The sequence below is a fragment of the Polypterus senegalus genome, chromosome 1 (genome assembly GCF_016835505.1).
Source record: "Polypterus senegalus isolate Bchr_013 chromosome 1, ASM1683550v1, whole genome shotgun sequence".
NCBI classification, from domain to species: Eukaryota; Metazoa; Chordata; class Cladistia; order Polypteriformes; family Polypteridae; genus Polypterus; species Polypterus senegalus.
The window spans coordinates 106,614,191-106,634,309 of record NC_053154.1 but is presented as its reverse complement, the minus strand read 5'-3'; the positions used below and the strand labels follow the sequence as shown (position 1 = coordinate 106,634,309).

The following is a 20,119-nucleotide window of genomic DNA, read 5'->3' as shown; positions in this document are numbered from 1 at the left end:
CCATGATCATTAATTTTAGGTGATCTTCATGTTAAAGCTTAATGATAAAATCTTACTACACAAAACCCATCTACACCCCATAGCCCCAAATTTAAAGTGTATCAGTTCAACATATGGTTGTCATTGACAGTGCCATTATTAATATAACTTGGAAAAACTAAAAATACATGTATTACTCTATGTTCAACAACTTTACCAATTTAGGGGATTTTATTTAATTTTAGCATGATTGTGATTTGAGTCATGCACAGCCAGATGTATCAATAAACAAATCATAAAGACTAAGAACAGAGTAAAAGCACATACATGATATTAATGATATGATATGAGTTGCACAGTTCACGGATGCTGATGGCTAGTTCTAAGCTTTCCATATCTGTGAGATGTACACCCAAATAGACATTATATTTATACTTGTAAATTTCCAGTTATACTAATAATTCAAATGGAGTAGGTAGTAAGTAAAAGCATTTCGGTAAGAGTTTTTTGTGATTCTAAATGAATTCTTTATCAGATCCAGGTTTTATGGCTTAGTAAGTACATCTTCGTGTTATGATTTAGTGTTTACTGACACAGCCAATTATTTGTTCTTTTTTTTAATTTAGAGTATGCTTTATATAGGTAAAAAATGCCACAACATAGAACTACAAATCTGGATTTGATTCATCTTATCCCAGAATGAGTGTGCATATATCCTTTCTGTGCTGTGATGATCTGGCACTTTTTCTGTGCTTGCTCAAGGACTGGCTGGTCGTCACAATGCAAAGTTAATTTACAGCCTTAATTTTTCCACAAAAAAATTATGAAATTTTATGTTGCTTAATCTTTTCTGTGGAAAAAAAAAAGTATATTTATAAAAGTATTCATTAAAGTTTAAATGAAAGGTGTCAACACGGGATTTTTTTTTTTCCACTTTTGTTAACATATATCTTTAAAGTGCTACCATGGAAAGCACTTATGTCCTTATTATACCAAGTTTTTTAGGTAGTAGTGTTTCTGTTGCTGCCATAATTGCCACAACCCTCGGCTCTTAGAAAATGTATTTGCATTGCTAACCTATTCCAGCCTCTTGTGAGTCTGGTTTTTACTTGTGGATTGTAGAGTTATGAACATACATTGTCTCTCTGCATGCTTGAAAGAATAAACATGGCTTCCACTCCATCTGTTTCAGTGATGAAGAATTGTCTCAGTATCTGCTACAACTTGTTCAGGTCCTGCGCTATGAACCTTACTATGACTGCGCCTTAACCAAGTTCCTGCTGGAGAGAGCACAGGCCAATAGACGGATTGGCCACTTCCTGTTTTGGCATTTAAGGCAGGTTATTCAGAGCATTGTTGTTGATTGTTGTGTCTAAAATACAAATGTTCAACAGTTGCATGCAGAGCATTCATGTTTTATAGTCTAAATATATACACAAACAACCACCCATCCTACCTGAACCACAGAACCAGACTTCTGTTATTTATCTGATTTTATGAGTCACAATATTTTTGATCTTTTAAATGGATCAGTTTCTGTACTTCATGTTTTTAAAAGGATCTAAGACTGACTGTTTCCTGTAACTACAAACAAATTAGAAGTGGTACTTTGAAACTATTTCCTAACTTTTTTTTGTTTTCACAGTTTTATTTAGTACATTAAATTGTTTTCCTCTCTTTCTCTGTCAGGTCTGAAATTCATATGCCAACAGTCTGTATTCAGTTTGCGTTGATACTGGAAGCATACTGCCGCTGCAATATTCCTCATATTGAGGTTTTAAGACGACAGGTATGTTAAATATTTGGAGCAGATCATATGAAAGATACCAATTTGAGCAACATGTTACATGAAATATACATCCTTTTGCAAAGATGGGCCAGTGACCAAATACACTTAACTGTGATGGACATAATATATAAAGTATTCAGAGATATATCCAAGATATACATCATATTGCAGTCACCTGCCATCTGAGGCTCTCCAGATGTCACCCTCACCAAGCTGTCTTATTTTTGACTTCACTACTGCCAACCCACAGAGCATATTCTGTATTCATCAGCCATTTACCAGCCATCATCTTTACAATTCACTCACCTCCTCCACTTCAGCGCTTTGCCTTACTTTCACATCACATTCCCAGTATTCCAAGTCATAATCCTTATACTTTCTGCTTCACACCATTTACTCAATGTCTCATCTTCATCTTCTTTGCAACCAAGCAGACCTGCCCACAGTACATCAGGTATAGGTCTGTCTTTAGTTGGGGTTCCTCATCTGTTGTTCTTTTGAAGAAGACAGTTAGGGTAATCTAGCTCTAATCGTTGTAGCTCATCATCAAGGGGGACTGGAGTAGAAATTTCAAAGGAATGCAGTTGCCTGTATTATAACCTCATTTTACTGTTATGGTTAATCCCTCATACGGATAATTTTTTAAAAACCTGACCTCAATAAGCTATGTTAATATCAGTGTTTTTGGAAGTAAGAAAATTTGCCAACTTTCTTTAGGGAAATGAGATAGAAAAAGACTATAAACCTATTGATACTGTAAAATATTTTCAACTTTTAACACACCTAAATTTTTTTATTGTTTTTGTAGTGTATCAAGAGTTTTACATTTACTAGCAACCTATTACACTAATATGTTTACAGTTATAATTTTATTTAAGGACTAGTGATGAGTGAACTCTGCGCAGTTCACTTCACCATCACAGAAATGTAAGAGAACTTCACAGAACTCCGCAAAAGGCATTGAAGTCAATTGGGAAGGAGGAACTGAACTAGTTTTGAGTGGCATATAATGGAGCAATGATGTTTTAAGTGCCCCTGAGGGCTAGGGAAGCGGCTGCCAACTATGTTAGACTGACTAGTGTGGTCAAAAATGTGATCTGAGCTGTTGGGCAGCAGTGCTAATCATTGTGCCACTGTGGCCCAAACAACAAAAAATACAAACAGAACGATGACCACATACAAAATACAACAAATGGTCATGGGAGACCACATTAGCCATGCAACACAATTGAGGTTCATTCGATAGTTTGAAGCTCTGGCACTGGGTGTCGCTTGAATGTATTTTAGTTTCTGATCTCTATGCAAATGCATTGAAGTTTTTTTCTATGAAAAAAAATAGAAATGCATTGTATATAGTAATAAATCCTTTGTTGTTATTTCATGGAATCACATGTGTTTTCTTTCCTGGTGAGCGGAATGAGGACAGTTCCTTCAAGGCTTGTTTTGCATTGTAGCTGGGCACATGACTAATTTTCTTGCATAATTAGTCATGTGGCTGTCAGTGTTGTATGTCCAGTGGCAGTACTTATCATATTCTCATTATGGTCAGCTAATGTAATCCTCAAATGAAAATACTGCAATACTTCTTTTTTTTATCATTATTTTTTAAATGCATGTGGCATGGAAGGGTAGAGTTCTGATTAGGTTGTGACATCACACTTGTTGAAAGCACCTTGACAATGAGCTTACAGTACATGTGCATGAAAGTTCTTTTATTTATTTATTCCAGATATCTTTGAAAATCTTCTAATGCTTTTAGTATTGCTGGCACAGAATTTTGTGGATCAGTACCATAAGCATCTGCATATAGTGATATTTTCTATTCAAATCCTTCTCTGAAAATACCCTTTATCTCTGATGCATTTCAAAAGTAGACAGCCAATGGTTCAACAATAGTGATTGCAAAAAGCAAAGGTGATAAGGGGCTGTCAAGTACCACCAGTTTGAAGTAGTCTGAAATAATGTTAGCACAAGCTGAGGCTTCTGAACTAGTATAAAGTAGTTTAATCCATGCATATATGTTTGGGCTGAACCCAAATTTGTACAATGTGGTGAATAGGTAGTTCCATTCAACCATATCAAATACTTTTTCTGCATCTAAAGATAATAAGATATCTGGAGTGTTAGACTTAATGAGTGAATATATTACATTAAACAAACGTAGAAGGTTAGAAGTTAAGTGTCTGCCTTTAATAAATCTGGTTTGGTTTATGATATTATAGAAGGAAGCACTTTCTCAGTCCTTACGGCTAGAATGTTGGAGAGTATCGTAACTTCTTTATTCAAAAGAGAGATTGGTCTGTATGATGCATGTTGCAGTAATTGATGCTTGGCAAAAGGTTTGAGGTAGAATTTTGTTGTCTTTAGCTTCTATAAACGTTGCTAATAATAGTGGAGCTACCTTATTTGAAAATTTTTTTTTTTTTTAATAAAATTCCAATGGTTAGCCATAAGGGCTGGCTACTTTCCCACTTTGAAGTGAGTTTATAGCATTGATTAATTCTGAAAGTGACAGAGGTTTATCAAGTTCCACAGTGCTAAGAGTATCTCGCTGTTGTATCTGTAATTTTTCAAGAAACTCAGATTGTGTCTTATCTTCTTGAAACTGAGTAGAATATAGGTGAATAGAATAAAGGTGTAGGTTATATTTTTATGGTGAGTAATTTTTTCTCTGTCTGTGTTATTGTATTTCATACTTCATGCTTGTGGATTTGTCAGGCAGAGATCTTATGGGCCCTTTTTTCTGTGTTCATAATAGTGTCACAATTTAAAGATAAGCTGTTCCATTTCTTTAGTAGCCTAGTGGTTAAATTATGATTGCAAAACCTATCTTTTCGTATAAAGTGCCTCATTTGGAGACCTGGCATATTCTAGATCTATTCTGGTAATTTCATGCCTTCTTGGATTCTAATTTATGTTTGTGAGAAAAATTTGAAATAATCTTTCCTCTTAAAAATGCCTTCAGAATTTCCCAGAGTGTTATCTGCCAAGACCTGTGAGGATGCATTTGTCTCAATAAAATAATAAATTTGCTTAGATATGAATTATGTACAGTTCTCGTCTGTTAATGATGGGGGATTGAGATGCCAGCTATGAAGTGAGTGTGTAAGGTGCAGTAATTTAAGCTCCATTATTAGAGGGATCTGGTCAGAGATGACAATAACATCATACTTAAGATTCGATAGTGGGCAAAAAAATGTCTATGAGAAAATAATCAATTCTTGAGTAACAATTATGTATAGGTGAGAAAAAGGAGTATGCTCTTAGGTTAGAGTTTATAAACCTCCATGGTTCTGATAAGTTATTATCTGTTACAAATTGTTTAATTATTTTTGCAGCATTAGATGATATCGCTGATGTAGCTGAGGATCTATCCATGTCTGAATTTAAAACACAATTAAAGTCTCAGTCCATTATACTTTTATGAGTGTACACATTAGGGATAGATGCAAATAGATTTTGGAAGAAAGCTAGGTTCATAGATATTAATCAAAACCATTTTAGTATTGGATAGACTGCCGGTCACCATGATATATCGACATTCAGAATTTGATATTGCATCTGGCACTACAAATGGAATAATTCTGTGTGTTAAGATTCCCACACCCATGGTTTTCTTTGTATAGCTGGAGTGAAAAACTTGGCCAGACCACTCTCTTTGCAACTGAAACTTGCCCTTACTTAGTAAATGGCTGTAAAAATAAGTGTCTTGGGATATAGACTTGTTAAGTGCGAGAGTACATTGTTTCTCTTTAATTCACGAATAAGACCCTTGACATTCCAGCTAACAAAGTTTAATATTTGGTCATAGAAATTTTGCTTCTGAACTTTTGTTGATATTTTGCAGTCTTAAGTTGAGGTGGTATATTGTTACATATGATAGTTTTGACATAGATTTCATATTATTGCCAAATGAAGCAGCTATTGGGCATAATGTTAGGCACTTTGAACAGCTTTGCTCTTTCTCTGCACATGGCTACTACAGTTTGGTGATGTCACCCTGGCATTGCAAGGCATCATGGGGCACTACGGGAAAATTTTTAACAAGCCAGTTGCAGGGCAAATTTTGCAGGAAAATTTTCAGCGAACAAAGACATTGGCGAATACAGCATATTTGCTATGAAAAACACTGGCACATTTCACCAATCAACACTATTAAAGACATTACAAAATTATAAACAGTCTTCATAGTTTTTCTCCCACACTCCAAAAACATGCAGGCTTTTTGGCCTTTTTTAAATGAGTGTGTTCTTTCATGGACTGGCACTTCCTCCTCCTGATGCTGCCTGGAGAGGCTGCAGCTCTTGCAGCTTTGAGGATTTGAAAATGGCTGCTGCTAAATAAGAAACAGTCCAGAAAAAATTCTTTCATTTATTACAGTGTCTGAGATTTCTTTTTCTATATCTGTATACAATTTGACAAGACTGTCAAGGCCTGATAAGCATCTGTCTTTATTTTATTTTATTTTTTTTATTAGGAATAATAGCAATATTGTTTGCACACTGGGGAATATGTTTACAGAAGTCTCAAAATCAGTTGGAAGATTATAACAGGTCAAGTTTGCACACTTTTATTAAGAACTAGCAAAATACCCGCACTTCACAGTGGAGAAGTAGTGTGTTAAAGAAGTTATGAAAAAGAAAAGGGAACATTTTAAAAATAACGTAACATGATTGTCAATATACAGTAAAAATGTCAAAATTTCACGGTGTCAACAAATCCCAAAAAAGTTGAGACAAGTAGCAATAAGAGGCTGGAAAAAGTAAATTTGAGCATAACGAAGAGCTTGAAGACCAATAAACACTAATTAGGTCAATTGGCAACATGATTGGGTATAAAAAGAGCTTCTCAGAGTGGCAGTGTCTCTCAGAAGCCAAGATGGGTAGAGGATCACCAATTCCCACAATGTTGCGCAGAAACCTTGAACCTTGTGCATGTTTGGTAGCACATATCTGTGAGAAGCTCTTCTCAGTCATGAAGACTAACAAAACAGCACACAGGAATCGCCTCACTGATGAGCACCTGCAGTCCATCCTGAGAATCTCCACAACACAGAACCTCACACCAAACATAAACGAACTTGTTGCCAAAAAAAGATGCCAGGCGTCCAGCTCCGATAAAATGACATAAGAGCAAAGACAACTGAATGATTTGATTTGTTATTGCTGAAAAGAACAAATTTTATTTATATTTCCAGGTTTTGTTATGCACCATGTTCATATTTAAATTTGTATAATTTTGACAGGATATATTTTTATGGAGAGCAAAATCTTTTGGGATATTTAAAATTTAAGTTTATTTTTTATATAAAATTACATAAGAGTAAAGAAATTTGAATGTTTGTTCTTTTAACGTTTACTTTATTTCTAACTTGTATAATTTAGACAGGATATATTTTTATGGAGAGCAAAATATTATAAGTTATTTAAGGTTTGAGTTGATTTATTCCAGAATAATATTACTGTCTGTTTTTATTCAAATTTATGTTCAAAAAAGTTAAGTTTTAAAAGTTTAGTTTTAGTGTGTTCAATAAATGATTATCCTGCTCGTTCGGCGACCTAAAGTGTGTTTTGGATTTTGGCCCCCTGTGCAATTGAGTTTATGCACATACTGTTTATTTGTATTTAATATTTGAAATTAGTATGTTGTAGAGTTGTCCCATTAGTTTAGAAGTGCATATCAAGATATTATTTAACTTGTAAAAACCTGTACAAATTTTTTTAACTGATGAGTGAAATCCATCAGTTTAACTATAATTTTGAAAATTGGTCTAAAGGTTGTACATAAGGCTGTATTTTGTTAAATCTAGTATTTTTTGTCTAGATTTCCCTCTTGGAATCAAAAAAGAGAATGACATGATGGTCTATTTACAGATTTCACATTTCTATAATATATTTTAAGCAGGGAATGTGGATTAAGGAATTGATTTTTCAGCTTTACAACTACCTTTTCTTTAAAAGTTCCAAAACTTTACAGCTACTGAGATGGCAAAGGCCCAATTTAAATTTGTTTAAAACTTTTTACAATGGATTCAAAAACATCACAAAAAATGAAAAATGCATAAAAAAAAGCTTTTTTTATTGCCTTACAATTTTTGGCATCTATACTTATATATACCTATGTTCTGTTTTGTTATTTTCATTATGTTACATTGTGGTCAGAAAACTGTCATCATATCTACTGTTCATGAAAATAAAAGCTGAACCTACTTTACTAGGTATAAGCATATAGCAGGTTTGAATATTCTATTAAAGCTGGTGTCACATTATACGACTTCTAGTCATAAAGGATATCAGACTTGACGATTGCAGTTGGTGATCATGTTACTGGAGGATGTCATATTACACAACAAGAAATCACAAAGAATGACAGTCTACATGATTCCATCTAGACTTTCCAGCTCAGTTTCACATTTTGAAAATATTGTGTGCTGGACCCTGTTTCTTACAGCCAGTAGCATGATATTTGACAGTGCCATTGCTTTATGAATTACTTTGCAGTTACAGGGAGTTCATCCATAATGTCAGCCCTTTTTCGTTTTTTGAATTCTGTCATGGTGTATAAAACATGAGGAATGAGGTCCAAAACGTGCTTCCCCTGTTTACATGAGGTGGCGTAGCATGCATTGTATTCTAAGGTGAACCTTAGGCTGGTTGAAATGAGTTGCTATGGATGTAATACTACAGGAATGGAATTCCTCTGATGCTCATAAGATTATGTAAATTAAGTCTTCAGCTGAAAATTGCTGGAAAAATTAGTGAGATGGGGCCTTGAAAAAGAGCAATTTTAAGCTATCAGTAATAAGTTGGTACTTATCTGTGTATTCTAAAATTCACCATTTGTTTCAAAATTAAACATTCATGTGTATATAACATTAACTTACTAATGATTGCTCTTACAAAGTTGCTTCTGTATTTTAATTGACAATGGCATGTGCTGAGATGAACTCTACTTATGACACTAGATTATTTATTTATTGACTACTGGCTTGACCTTCACTCTGCTTATTACCTCATATTTCATCTGGTTTTGATTTTTCTGCCCTGCCATGCTCAAACATGCCTGACATGTCAACCTAAGTTCATGTTCATTTTCTTATTTCACTCTAATTACCCTCTCTTTCTGGTGACGCAGGTGGAGGCATTGAACAAGCTGAAAGTTGTAAATGAACTCATCAAGTTTGGCACCATTAAAAATGCAAAGAGCAAAGCAAAGGAGGCAATGCTATCTTGCTTGAAGCAAACTGGCTACACAGAGTCTCTCTCTAGCCTTCCCTCTCCTCTCAATCCCAATATCATACTCTCAGGTTTCAAGTAAGTACACCAGACATTGCACATGCTAAGTATTCTTGCAAATTAAGATAATTTTTCATTGAAAGAACGATAGTTGCTTTTTGCTTAATTGATTATCTGCAGCCATGGTTTGATGTAGATCATGCTATCATTTAATTTAATTTTAAAACTACAGAGTAGTTATGATAACCTTAGAAATAAGTTATGCCATTCTTGTAAGGCTAATTAAAAGAAACCTTGTAAATTTTGTTTTAAATGTAGTATATACAGTTTTTCAGATAAGTAAAACTGGTGAAAATGTAACATATTCTCCAATAAATTGTACAGCAACCTTATAAAAATACAGCAGTGCTAAAATTACATATGCATTTAACTCTGCTCTTTGTCTCGTCTTTATTCCAATTTTGGAAGTGTGGACAAGTGCAGGTTCATGGATTCCAAAATGAAGCCACTATGGATTGTATATGAGGACAAACACTTTGGCAATGACTGCCTTGGAATCATTTTCAAAAACGGTGATGGTAAGTGAACTGATAAGCATCATTATTTGAAAATGCTGACTTCCTTTCAAAGATATCCATGTGCACATTCTTTTAACTCTTTTAATTCCATTTCAAATGACTCTGGAGTGAGTGTCTCTTCATGTAGTGACATGAGCTGAAAATAAATTGAATGTAAATGCAATACTTTGCAAAAATGTCCTACAAACCAAAAATGTCAAGAGTTTAGTTCAGAGTTTTCCTTGAATAAAATGATTTTAGGGACTTTGTTCCTGGAGTGTTAGTGTTAATAGATAAAAGCTGCTAACAACCAGAAAAATGATGGACCCATATTTTGTCTGGAAATTTGAAAGTCTGGCATCTTGATCACTGTGTTGTCAAGCTTTGCAGGTCTGACCAAGATGACATATTTTTGTTCTGTTGGTGGATTCTTTTGTATGCCTGTTTTAATATAAAATTTTTTACTTGCATCTTGACTTATGTAAAATGTAAATGACGTAGCAATTTAGACTAAAGAATATTTTTTCAACCTGTAATTTAGTCCTGTACAGTCATGTTTTTTATGAAAGTGATTGTTTTTGCATTGCTTTCCATTTTTCAGATCTACGGCAAGATATGCTTACCCTTCAGATCCTACGTCTGATGGACATGCTCTGGAAAGAGGCTGATCTTGACCTCCGGTAAATGTGACTATGTATTACTGTTTGTGCACTACAAACAGCTGCAGCAGTTTGCCCATTTTTGAAAAGCAGTTTATATCATGACAACTTTTCAACACTTTTTTTTTTTTTAATATAAACCTCTCTCTTCTCCTACATCTTAGTCAGTTTCCCATTCCATTGCCTCACCTAAGGTGTTCCTTTAATCACTTTTTTGTTTTAATAAGTATTGCTTATTGTTAATATCTTTTTTGGGTAGAACATCAGTCCATTACACGGTAGTGCCCAGTGTCATCGTTTTGTCAATAATATGTTCAGTAAGATCTTTTGCAACAACCACACTAGGCTTGTGGTTGGAGAAAGACAGTGCAGTGTCATAGATTCTGCTCCTTTTGATAAAAAGAAAAAAAAATCATTGTGAAGCCCCTATAATTCATTCCTGCTGACATCCAACTTAAAGCACTTCGAAAAGGAAGGAAGATGAAGCTAAATTGCCAAGAGCTGCTTATAGATCTGTCAACAGAAGCAAAATGAAGCCATTTGCAAAGGAGGAGGTTATAAAGAACAGGATGAGGTGGAATAGGCCCAACAGACATGTCCTCCAGCTGACTCCTGTCAAATGTACTTAATGACAAGCATGTTTTTTTTTTTCCTTTGACCCTCTGGGACACAGCACTTTCATCCTTATTCACTTTTGAAAAAGCATGTAATTTGGAGTGAAGCCCAAGAAAAGTTGTAAGCTGAGCAGATTTTTTTGGTTGTGGAAAGGTGCCAGCCTGACCCTGAGACTTTCTGTTGCTTGACTGAGCTTTGTCACATAGTGATAAGACCGTGCTTTTTGTAATGCTAGGATTTCTTGCTGAAATCATGTCAGTCCTTAAGAAATGAACGTTTACAACACTCCCCCCTCTCCATCTTTTGGGCTTGTGTTCAGATTAACAATGCTAGACAGTTGCAGGATACAGAGTTTCAGATTATTTGTGTCAAATGAATGCTGATTTAATATTCTGAAAAACAAAGTTTTGCTCATGATTGTTTTAAACTTTAAATCAAGATTCAGATAGAGCAAAAACATTAGCTTTTTGTCTAGCTTTTACTCTGATATGAACTTGAATGTTTTAGTTTAGTTTTGTTTAATTTTTTTTTGCTTTATAATTATAAATCTGTTTGGTTTGTCCTGACCGAGTTAATCTTTGTTGTGTGTTTTAAATTGAGCACTATTATGAGGCTTGTAGGAAAAGCGTCCTCTAAATCCTGTATATATGTGCTTTGGTCACAGCAAGTATCCATTCCTCAGATAAGTATGGTTTTAGATAACTCAGTTTGATCAGAGCTTTTATATATACTTTAATATAAGTTTACTATCAGTAAAAACACTCCATACTCATGTTTGACAATAACATATATATAATATAAAATCAAATTAATCCGCAATAAAAGCCATGTGAAGCACACTTGGGTGTTTTTTTCCAGTGGTGTTTAGACATGAATGTCCGTGACGTTCCCTACAGGTACTAGACCTCTGTCTTGTGCTGTATGATGAGGAGGAAGTATGGTAGTATTTGAAGTAGACTAGGCAGCCCATTTCATCTTGTAGTCCTGTGTTCCTGAATGTTCTATTCTAGCATTTTAGTCAGGATCTCAACTGTCATTGTTCTCCTCTGAGGAATCAATAGCTATGTTATAAGCATTCTGTACTTTCTGCCAGCTATCTTGACATATGTAGATGTGGCATCACTAAACGCTTTCACATCCATCAGCCCAGTGATTTCAAACATGTTTGCATTTTAAAGAGAAGGGCATAATATTTCACAAAGAGTGGGATTGAGAAGCATTTTTAGAGGTCCATTTGCATTGTAACCAAGAAAAAGTGCTGCCACCAAGTAAGAAATTTGTTACCTATGCAGCCTTTACTCTGAAAACCTTACAAAACTGATCGAATAGTTACTTAATACTTTTTGTTCAAATCTTTAGGACACAAAAAGCAAACATCACTTTTAATATGTAATATATTAACCTAATGCTTGACACCATCAACAATTAGATTGTTTTTTCTTTGCTGTGCTGTTTAATTTTGTCCTGTCTACATGTCTTGAAATGAAAGTACTGCTTCAGTATTGCCATTCTGATTCATTTCAAAATGTTATATATTTTTATTTAAGAGTTGTGCCTTATGGATGTCTTGCTACTGGAGACAAATCTGGTCTGATTGAAGTTGTTCCAGCATCAGAGACCATTGCCAATATTCAGTTGACAAACAGTAATGTCGCTGCAACTGCTGCTTTTAACAAAGATGCTTTGCTTAATTGGCTCAAGGAGAAGAATTCTGGGTAAGGCTTCCTTACACTTGTGAAAATATTTGTACTTGTTTTCACAACATTCCATTAATTTTGTGCAACATTACTAGATGTTTTTACAGTATATTCATCATTCGCTAGAACAGAGTCTTGTAATGTTTGGATGAAAACCCTTTGCTATTTGACTTGCTTACATTTATAGACTCTGGGAGGACAACAATAAGACTGTGATGAAAATATTTGGAATTTCTTGTTTGTAAGCATTACCACTATAGTAGCCTGACTTCTCAGCATAATAAACCAAAACCAATTTAATAAATTGTCAGAAAATGTCAAGATATTGTCAAATGCCCATAATACAGTAATATTCTTAATTGCATGTCTCCCTCAGACTAGTAACAGAAGTATGGCACTCGCAACAAGCAGAAAAGGCCATGAATACAACTTCAAACATTGAGTGCAACACAAATAATATATATATACAGCATATACAGTACAATGTATATTTTGCATATTTACAGTACAATGTTATTTGTCAATGTGAGGGTTAGGTAATTTTATGATGTATGGATAAAAGTTTCCGTTGTGAAGAAGAGAGAGAAATGACTGTACAGTTTGCCTTTCTAAGGCAGTTTTAGCAACATAGTGTATACAGTGAAATGAAGCAAGCTGTGATCCAGTAATTCTCTGAGCTGACTTTACACCCATTACATTGCTTTACATCCTAAAGCTTAACTTGTGTCACATCAATATTTTATATAGCCAGTGAGTATGGATTCAACTGTGCAGCTGCATAAGTTGATGAACATACAGTAGATGGAGACATTTGAGCATTCCTCAAACTTACAAGGAAGTAAAGGTGTTTGTGAACCCTGTGTACTATAGCTACTATATTTGTGTAGTTTATGAAAATTAAAGCTGTTCACCCTCTCCACAGCATCTTCCCAGATAGTAAATAACTAATATTTCAGTGTGTCTTTTGCTATCCTGAAGTCTATGACCATCTTGTTGGTTTTTCTGTCACAAATGGAGAAGAAGATTGTTGTCTTGGCACACTGTGTCAGAAGGCAGATTGGATGTCTGTAAGCCATCTCATCATTGTAGGTTATTAGGCCTACGATGGATGGCCATCAGAAAAATAATAATGGCAAATTTAATAATTTATTATATCAATATGCTGTTCATCTTTAGCATATGATTACAAATCTTCATATCCAGCCATTCACATTATGAATCTACTATATCAAGCTAGCGTGCTTAAGGAATTTCTGTGCATACACCTGCATACAGCAACTATTCTATGAACATTTTTTTTTAATCTTTGTTTTTGTCTCCAAACTTACAGAGATGCTTTAGATCGAGCTATTGAGGAGTTTACTTTATCTTGTGCTGGCTACTGTGTGGCAACTTATGTTCTTGGCATTGGCGACCGCCATAATGACAATATTATGGTCAGAAGCACAGGACAGGTAAGAAGACACAAGATTTTATGTCAGATTATTAAATGAGCTCATTCCTGTTGGGTATTCCTGTTTGCTGTTTTTACATTTTAAGTAAATAATCAAGGCAAATATACTAAGACCCTACAACATACTTGAACTAGATTTCTGATAAAGTCATATCTCTGAGTTTAGTGCCTACCTGATTACCCTTAAAAATGTCCCCACCAGATCCACAACTCCCATCATTAATCATTATTACCAGGAACACACAGAAGGAGTGTAAACATGAACAGATCTGTGACAGGAAAAGTAATGGATGCTAACACTGACCAACATTTATTTCAGCTTAATACAATGATAATTTAAGTAAAATTGGATTTACAGTAAACATCCACACCAGGATTGGATTTTGACTTGCATTAGCTACTAATGGGGTTACATTATGCTACCTGCAACACTGACTTGCATTAATAGTGGTATGAAATTGGATAGATATATTGTCAATAAGTTTGATATTTATCTTCCACTCATTTGTGGAGTTTATTTTGAAATGGTCTATTTTTTCTCTTACACAGCCATACTATTGCAAAATATGGTTTATTCAGAATAATATGTCTATCTGGGCAGACTTTTAAACTATCCTGAAGCTTTAGCATTAAGTAAGCATCTTTCAATTGCGTCTCAAAACTGTATAGGAGGAGAAATGTTTGTTATATTCTGAGTTAGACCTATACAACTTAGAGCTTGTCTTGTGTGTTTATTTTAAATAAAAAAAAATTTAAAAAACTTCACACTAACACCTTTGACTTTTCTAGCTTTTTCACATCGACTTTGGCCATATCCTTGGGAATTTCAAGTCCAAGTTTGGAATTAAAAGGGAGCGGGTGCCTTTTATTCTCACCTATGACTTCATCCATGTTATTCAGCAAGGAAAAACTGGCAACACTGAGAAGTTTGGCAGGTGGACTTTTTTTTAAAATATATATATATTTTTGTGTATTATAGTACAGCCTGCTTTTTAGGGTTAAATAGTGCCAGGGCTACATGCAGTCATTACCTCGTAATTTAGTAGATTTTAATTTGAAATTGTTTACTTTTATGGCCCTGACAGGTTTCGTCAGTACTGTGAAGATGCCTATTTAATTCTCAGGAAGAATGGAAACCTGATTATTACACTGTTTGCTCTGATGCTAACAGCTGGCTTACCTGAGTTAACATCTGTCAAAGATATTCAGTACCTAAAGGTATGCTACTGGGCTTTGTTTGTGTGCACCACATATTGAAATTCTAACTTTTGTGTTCTGGAATTCAGACCTAGGGCATCCCAGCTGATTTCCTTCAAACCATATTCATTGAATGTGTTAAAAAATGTCAGGTCGAAAGTTTACAAGGTGCATTTTGTTTCCTTTTTTTTCTAATATATGTATAAACAGTTTATTGATTCATGTTAAGCTTTATTTCATGTGTATGACTTCACATCTGAATTCCAGTGATCGAACTGTGGATATTTTTCTGACTGCAGGGAATCTGCACGTCCTTTTAATTGCATATTCTTCAAATCTGACAGATTCTTTTTCCGCCTTGTATTCAAATAATTAAAATTTTCCATCCACAGTGTCATAAGTATGACACTGACCACCAGTATTCAGTGCCTTCTGTATTTATGGTCAGAACTTATCCACCCCCACAGCCTTGCCTCTTCATTGACCTCAGCCACAGAAATGTACTGATCCCTCCAGATGTTTCTGCCACTGTTTCCTCTATACAGGGTGTTTCTACTGGCTTCAGGAATTCCTCAGTGTTCCTTACAAATCTCAGCACTATACCTAGCTGATGTCAGCATTTCCCCATGCTTATTTAGAGCAGCTGGGACCCTGTCTCATTTATCCTTCCTAACTTTTTAAATCCTTGGCCAATGTCTGATTGATACTGAAAGCAGTAATTCTTTGTGCCTATTTATACTATTTTATACCTAGTTTGCTAAAGTTGCTGATTTTTTGGTGCACTAACCCACAGTCATATTCAGAAACCCTCCTAACGCTACTTTGAAGGCCACCTCCTTTAATTAGGTGTAAATCATTTGGGTAGAAAGTTGGTAAAAGATGGCACAGTTGCCACAACTGCCGTTTCAGCTACAGATCCTTGCATCTGCTACTACTGCTAAGGTATCAAATTAGGGTCAACTCAAATTCGGGGTGCCCAACCTTCCTTGTATTTTAAATGGAATCATTCCATTGGAATGTAGGATATGAAAATAGTTATTTTGATAATGTACTTGTTTTTGTTCAGAGAACAAGTTAGTCTTGCAGACAAAAGTATATTTTATATTGAAGTGCATTGCGCAGTAAATTATTTTTTTGAAATACAGGTTGCAAGTACAAGTGTGCTCTCAAGAGTTGTAAAGCCATTCTTGATAGACTTACTTATTTTCTTTTTTAAATATGCTTTAAAGTATTGGACATGGCTTTTTGCTTTGGTGTATGAATTTCAGTGTTGGAATCTATTTCTGACCCTTCAGTTAATTTTGATTTGCTTCCTCAAGAGAGAACAAACATAATTTTACTTACTTTACATGTTAAGATCCCACTCAAAATTTTACTATACCAAAAAGAGGATGTCTGTTATTTTTCACTGTATTCAGATGATTCCAAATTATTCACTAAGGCACGTTTATCTTATTTTTTTCAATGTAACAGATACAGGCTAATATAAAAGTGTCACAAAATTGTTTCCAGGGTTTTTGCTAGTGATACTCGTGCCCATACTTTTTTCTGTATAATGCTAACCAAAGAGCCTTTGTGTTTTAGACAACAAAATTGTTCATCTCTAGTTATTACCTAGTGACCAAACCTAACCGTTAATATTCAAATTAATAAGGAGGGCAAGATACAGTATAAATTATTTGCTCAGTAATATATAATATCAAACATCTGTGGAGATTGAGAAGGAAATGCAGTGTTTGCTTGGTTTGTGCAGAAATGTGCATGATAAACCAACATAACCATGTTTACTGGGGGGAAAAAGACTGGTTTTCAAAGATTTTTATTTCTCTCCCACACAAGTTGGTACAGTTGTCCAGTGGCAATGCTAATCTTAAAACATTGTCAAAGGCCAGCTTTTTATAATTTAACCACTTGTTGTCCTTTCCTCTAATTCATAGGGTATTATTTTAATAATTTATTATGGTCAATAATGACTTATTTTTCCATTTTGTCATCAGCCATTTTTAATGTATATAACTTATTTTATTATGTAATAGGATACACTGGCTTTGGGGAAAACTGATGATGAGGCACTGAAGCAATTTCGGCAGAAGTTTGATGAAGCCCTTCGAGAGAGTTGGACTACAAAAGTGAACTGGATGGCCCATAATGTGGCCAAAGACAAGCGATCCTAATGGTTACTGCCATATGTTCACACCACTTGGGAAGACAATGTAGAGAAATAGGGACAGTTGAAGGAGTGGACCAAAAAAGCCGCCGAGAAAATGGACTGCAAGTGTGTCGGTTGTTGTGCTCTGAGAGTGGCTCTTTTGTTAAACGTTTGACTGATATTCTCTTGACATCATTTAGGACGCTGTATATAGTGGGGTATTTGCTATTGTTGCACTCAGAGGACTTTATCATGCCCTTTATGGAGAAAATAATATAAATTGTGAGGAACATGTGCAATTATGCATTTCTAAAGGGGTGCAATTCTACTTCTAACACTGTATTGCAAAGGAGGCTTTATTATGTTTGAAAAATTGCACAGTTATTCCAGCTTATATCAAAGTATTTAAATCGCTGGATGAAAGGGTTTTTAACTTAATTTTTTTTCCAATTGAGGCAGTTTGCTGTATGTGATTTCTGTGTGTGTGTGTATGCGAGTGAGAGTGTGTGAGTGTGTGCGCATGTGTGTAAAATATTCATAAAAGTAGTAGACTATTTTATAAGAGTGATCAGAGCCGTTATGTGCTTTGGCCTTTCTTTGCAGGAAAGCTTCAGCAATGGATCTGTGAAAAATCTTATTTCTAAAGCTACTGGCTTATCATGGAAAGTTGTCTTTAAGATGGTTTTTTTCTGTATATTGACCTTTTTTTATTTTTAAAAGAGTGTCATACAAGATTATCCAGATTTTTTTTACAGTGCTAATGAAATGTGCCTTTTTATTGTTTTGCTGCTAAAAAAAAGAAAAAAGCAGTTGCATAATCTGAGAGTTGATGCTGCCATGCATGGTCTCTGCCTCAAAATCCTGGCCACTCCAAAACTGCATTTCATTCACTCTCCATATATGAAACATAACATTCAGTAAGTAAAGTCTGACAGCTGGTCTTCTCTTCAGATAGATGATACTTATTTGTTTATTACTGTAAATGTGTATTTAATTTGTATGCAGTATGCTACATTAAGGAGCTTTGTGAACAGTTTAAGGTGTTTGAAAATCTTAACTGATTTGCTTGTGTACTTACATCTTTACTGCCACCTGTTGTTCATGTGCTGAATCTCCCTCATTTTTCTACAGCAGGTCTTGTGTTCTTTTAACAGTTTTAAGCCCAATGTTTTTTGTTTGTCACACTTACAATAATTTAATACTCATTTAAAGACTCGCTGCATTTTTCTTTTCTGACTGCTCAAGTTATAGTGTTTAGTAGATGTATTAAGAATGATTAGTTTATGAATTTATGAAATATTTTTATATCTGCTGTAAAAAAAACAAATCAATGCCAAAAAGCAGTAAAGAAATCAGATAAATTTTCTTCCAGGTGAAGCCACTTAAATGAAAATTGTTGATGTGCTTTTTTTTAAATTTAATTGATTGAAATAAATGTGAGGCAGAGATCAATACATTGAAACATATCTTTGAATTAGAAGTTTGTATTTCTTTTTACTAATTTATTTCTAAAGGTACTCGTTTGGAGGAGTTCTTCCAATTTCGGCTGTTTTGTGCCATGTAGTTTCTAAGAAACTTCATGTTTCATTTTATTGCTGATTTTTTTGTTTTTTTTTCCTATTAATTGCATTTTTTTTTGTAATGCAACCCCACTTGCTCCCAGCTGCCAATATTCATTTCTGTTGGCAAGTGTAAACACTGAACATATTCTAATTTGTATATTTTGTGTGTGCAAATTTTATTAAAGCCCTTTTTTAAAATCTGTTTTCTGCATTTCATCTAATAATGGTGTTTCTGAGGTACGAAGATTTTTTTTTCTTCTTCTCTGATATCAGTAACAGTTGCACATTTTTTGACAGGGGAAAAACATCACATGGTGTCCCTGCACCTGCACAAATAGTTGTTTACTGATAATAAAAATACTGGAGGCAAAACTGAGCTTTGCCAGTGCATACGCTCTACTCCAATCACACGCACACCGGACAAAAACAGTTCTCCAAAGCATTTTCGTTTGGAGAAAAAGAATCCAAGAGAGATAAACACACAATTCTGGGAGGTTACTGAGGAGTGCGAGCTCTGAGAAGTTTATAGGGAGTACAATTTTACATTTCATCAGCCCAAGTCTAGTACAAATTTAGTCAACAGTGCAAGTCAGTCTTCATGTTTACTGATTACTCTTTTACAAGGAAAAAGCTAAGATTTAGTCTCTCAGGTATGCTCAGAGATTCTCAAAGAGACATGCATGAAGTATCTGTACTATGTTTAGTCTCGATAAACATAGTCTACATGATAGGACAGGAATTTAATTTTGTCCACTTTTGGAGGTTTTAAGTGCCCAGGGAAATGGCCAGTTCAACCTATGGTGCATGATCTGAACTTACCATCACTACTGCACAGATGACAATGCAATATTGTCAATAAAATAGTAATCATTTAGTCAATAATAATGGTAAAAGGACATTTCCAATGGAAATTGACCATAGCTGACAACACATGCTTGGTGAATCAAACAGAGAAACACTCTCACTGTAGCACAAGAAGCTCCAGAACAAAGTTAACAGGCAGCTAGCTAAATGGAGTTCATTGTTTAACCAAGAGGTGCCACTCACTGATTGTATTTCCAGGGTATCCCTACCATTCCATCTCAGGGCAGATGGGTTGCCAGGTGTAATAAACCATCTTAATTAATTTACTAAATATTGGCTAAGGTCAGGATTATGTTCTTAGTGATTTTAAGTAACTAGCACATGCTTTTATTTCTTCTAGACTTATTACTGTAATGCCCTGCT

The 20,119-nt window shown here is 34.7% G+C and overlaps 1 protein-coding gene across 4 annotated transcripts in view; it reads left to right on the top strand.

Annotated features, from left to right (window-relative positions):
* The window catches only part of pik3cb (phosphatidylinositol-4,5-bisphosphate 3-kinase, catalytic subunit beta), a 157,670-nt gene extending 138,576 nt beyond the window's left edge, over positions 1–19,094 (top strand). For all 4 annotated transcript variants that reach the window (XM_039755648.1, XM_039755657.1, XM_039755667.1 and 1 more), the window contains 10 exons: positions 1,172–1,315; positions 1,669–1,768; positions 8,903–9,081; positions 9,472–9,581; positions 10,162–10,240; positions 12,382–12,549; positions 13,862–13,985; positions 14,774–14,919; positions 15,070–15,202; positions 17,218–19,094. In XM_039755648.1, the coding sequence (XP_039611582.1) occupies positions 1,172–1,315; positions 1,669–1,768; positions 8,903–9,081; positions 9,472–9,581; positions 10,162–10,240; positions 12,382–12,549; positions 13,862–13,985; positions 14,774–14,919; positions 15,070–15,202; positions 17,218–17,355 (1,321 nt within the window). In that variant the 3' untranslated portion in view covers positions 17,356–19,094. The remainder of the gene's footprint in view (positions 1–1,171; positions 1,316–1,668; positions 1,769–8,902; positions 9,082–9,471; positions 9,582–10,161; positions 10,241–12,381; positions 12,550–13,861; positions 13,986–14,773; positions 14,920–15,069; positions 15,203–17,217) is intronic.
* The last annotated feature ends 1,025 nt before the right edge of the window (positions 19,095–20,119 follow it).